This window comes from Delphinus delphis, chromosome 15, assembly GCF_949987515.2.
Source record: "Delphinus delphis chromosome 15, mDelDel1.2, whole genome shotgun sequence".
Classification (NCBI taxonomy): domain Eukaryota; kingdom Metazoa; phylum Chordata; class Mammalia; order Artiodactyla; family Delphinidae; genus Delphinus; species Delphinus delphis.
In genome coordinates this window covers 47382635-47384095 of record NC_082697.1, presented here as the reverse complement: position 1 = coordinate 47384095, position 1461 = coordinate 47382635, and the positions used below count along the sequence as shown (strand labels likewise).

At 46.7% G+C, this 1461-nt stretch overlaps 1 protein-coding gene across 1 annotated transcript; it reads left to right on the top strand.

The window, feature by feature from the left end:
- Positions 1 to 486: 486 nt before the first annotated feature.
- On the top strand, positions 487 to 957 carry SCP2D1 (SCP2 sterol binding domain containing 1). Its single transcript, XM_060032946.1, has one exon. The coding sequence runs from the start codon at positions 487 to 489 to the stop codon at positions 955 to 957; it is 471 nt and encodes a 156-aa protein (XP_059888929.1).
- The last annotated feature ends 504 nt before the right edge of the window (positions 958 to 1461 follow it).

Sequence of the window (1461 nt, the reverse complement as noted above, 5' to 3'; positions counted from 1 at the left end):
GAGCCCATGCTCCGCAACAAGAGAAGCCACCGAAGTGAGAAGCCCACGCACTGCAACAAAGAGTAGAAGCCCGTGGGCAGCAACGAAGACCCAATGCAGCCAAAAATAAATAAATAAATAATAAATAAATAAAATAAATTTATTAAATAAAAAAAAGAGTTGAAAAGACAGAGCTCATGTCACCAAAGAACCTTCTGGGGCCAGTTTCTCTTATTCCCAACATGGGGTCCAGACCTCTCTGGGCTGGGCTTGTGGGACCTTGTGGTTTGGGGGGTGGTGGTGTGGATCTGCCTCACAATGACCTGTCTGAGCCCTCACCCATGTCACATTTTAGCATCTGTTTGGCCAATAAGACTGCGGCACACAAACCAGTCTCATTCCCCACTTGGCCGCTCCTTTTATGTCACAATATGAACTTGTGGATATTAATCTGGCTACAGCTGCTCACAAACCAGTTGGCAAGGTCAAGAGGACCAGCACAGTAAGATGTGGAAGAGAATCGACCGTCAACTCAAGATCAAAGCAGGGGATGGGCCTCCGGCAAGCCAGCTCAAGGAATTGGGTCCAGCTCAGGAACTCACTGTGCCACACCCTGTAGTGCTGTCAGAGTTCCAGAGCTTCCCTGTGTTTGAGGACATCAGTCATCACATCAAAGAAGTGGGGGCCCAGCTGGTAAAGAAAGTCAATGCCATCTTTCAGCTGGACATCACCAAGGATGGGAAGACCATTCTGAAGTGGACCATTGATCTAAAGAACGGCTCTGGGAACATGTATCCAGGACCCGCCAGGCTCCCAGCGGACACTGTCTTCACAATCCCGGAGCCTGTCTTTATGGAGCTGGTTTTCGGCAAAATGAACCCTCAGAAGGCTTTCCTTGCTGGCAAGTTCAAAGTGAGCGGCAAAGTTCTGCTTGGCCAGAAGCTGGAGAGGGTTTTCAAAGACTGGGCTAAGTACTGAGCCTGCAAAAATACCAAGGAAATGACCAGCACTTCCCTCTGATTATAATGTTGAGCGGAAATCATGCTTCAGCTGAAGATTAAAACAAAAAGTATTCCATATTTTTTCTCCAATTCTTCCTATTCAAGTTTAATGAATTTTTCTGCTGATGTGTAAATTTGGAACGAGGGTTCTAGAGCAGTAAAGAGTGTTGGAGTGTATCACCTAAAATCTTTGTCTTTTTCTTTTCTTAGGTTCATTTATGTCATAATATGCTAGGGTGAAAGCCCCAGGTAGAGAAATGGGTGGTTTTGACGGTTGGATTTAAATGCTCCAGTGATTGAGTTCCTGGGACTTTTGTTTTGTTTTGAGTCTGGTGCTTTGGGAAAGAAGTGGTAACCACCACTGTGCAGGTCTGCATTCCAGTCGGTAGCTTGGTTCTTCGAGGAGACCTTAACGCGGGTGGCAGCGTTCTAAGAGGGTGGGTTCCAGAGCTGTGTGGATGGAGTGAGGCCATCGAGAAGT

What these genes read in the sequence shown, in the direction of transcription:
- SCP2D1 (XM_060032946.1), top strand. Translation starts at nt 487, where the DNA reads ATGTGGAAGAGAATCGACCGTCAACTCAAGATCAAAGCAGGGGATGGG.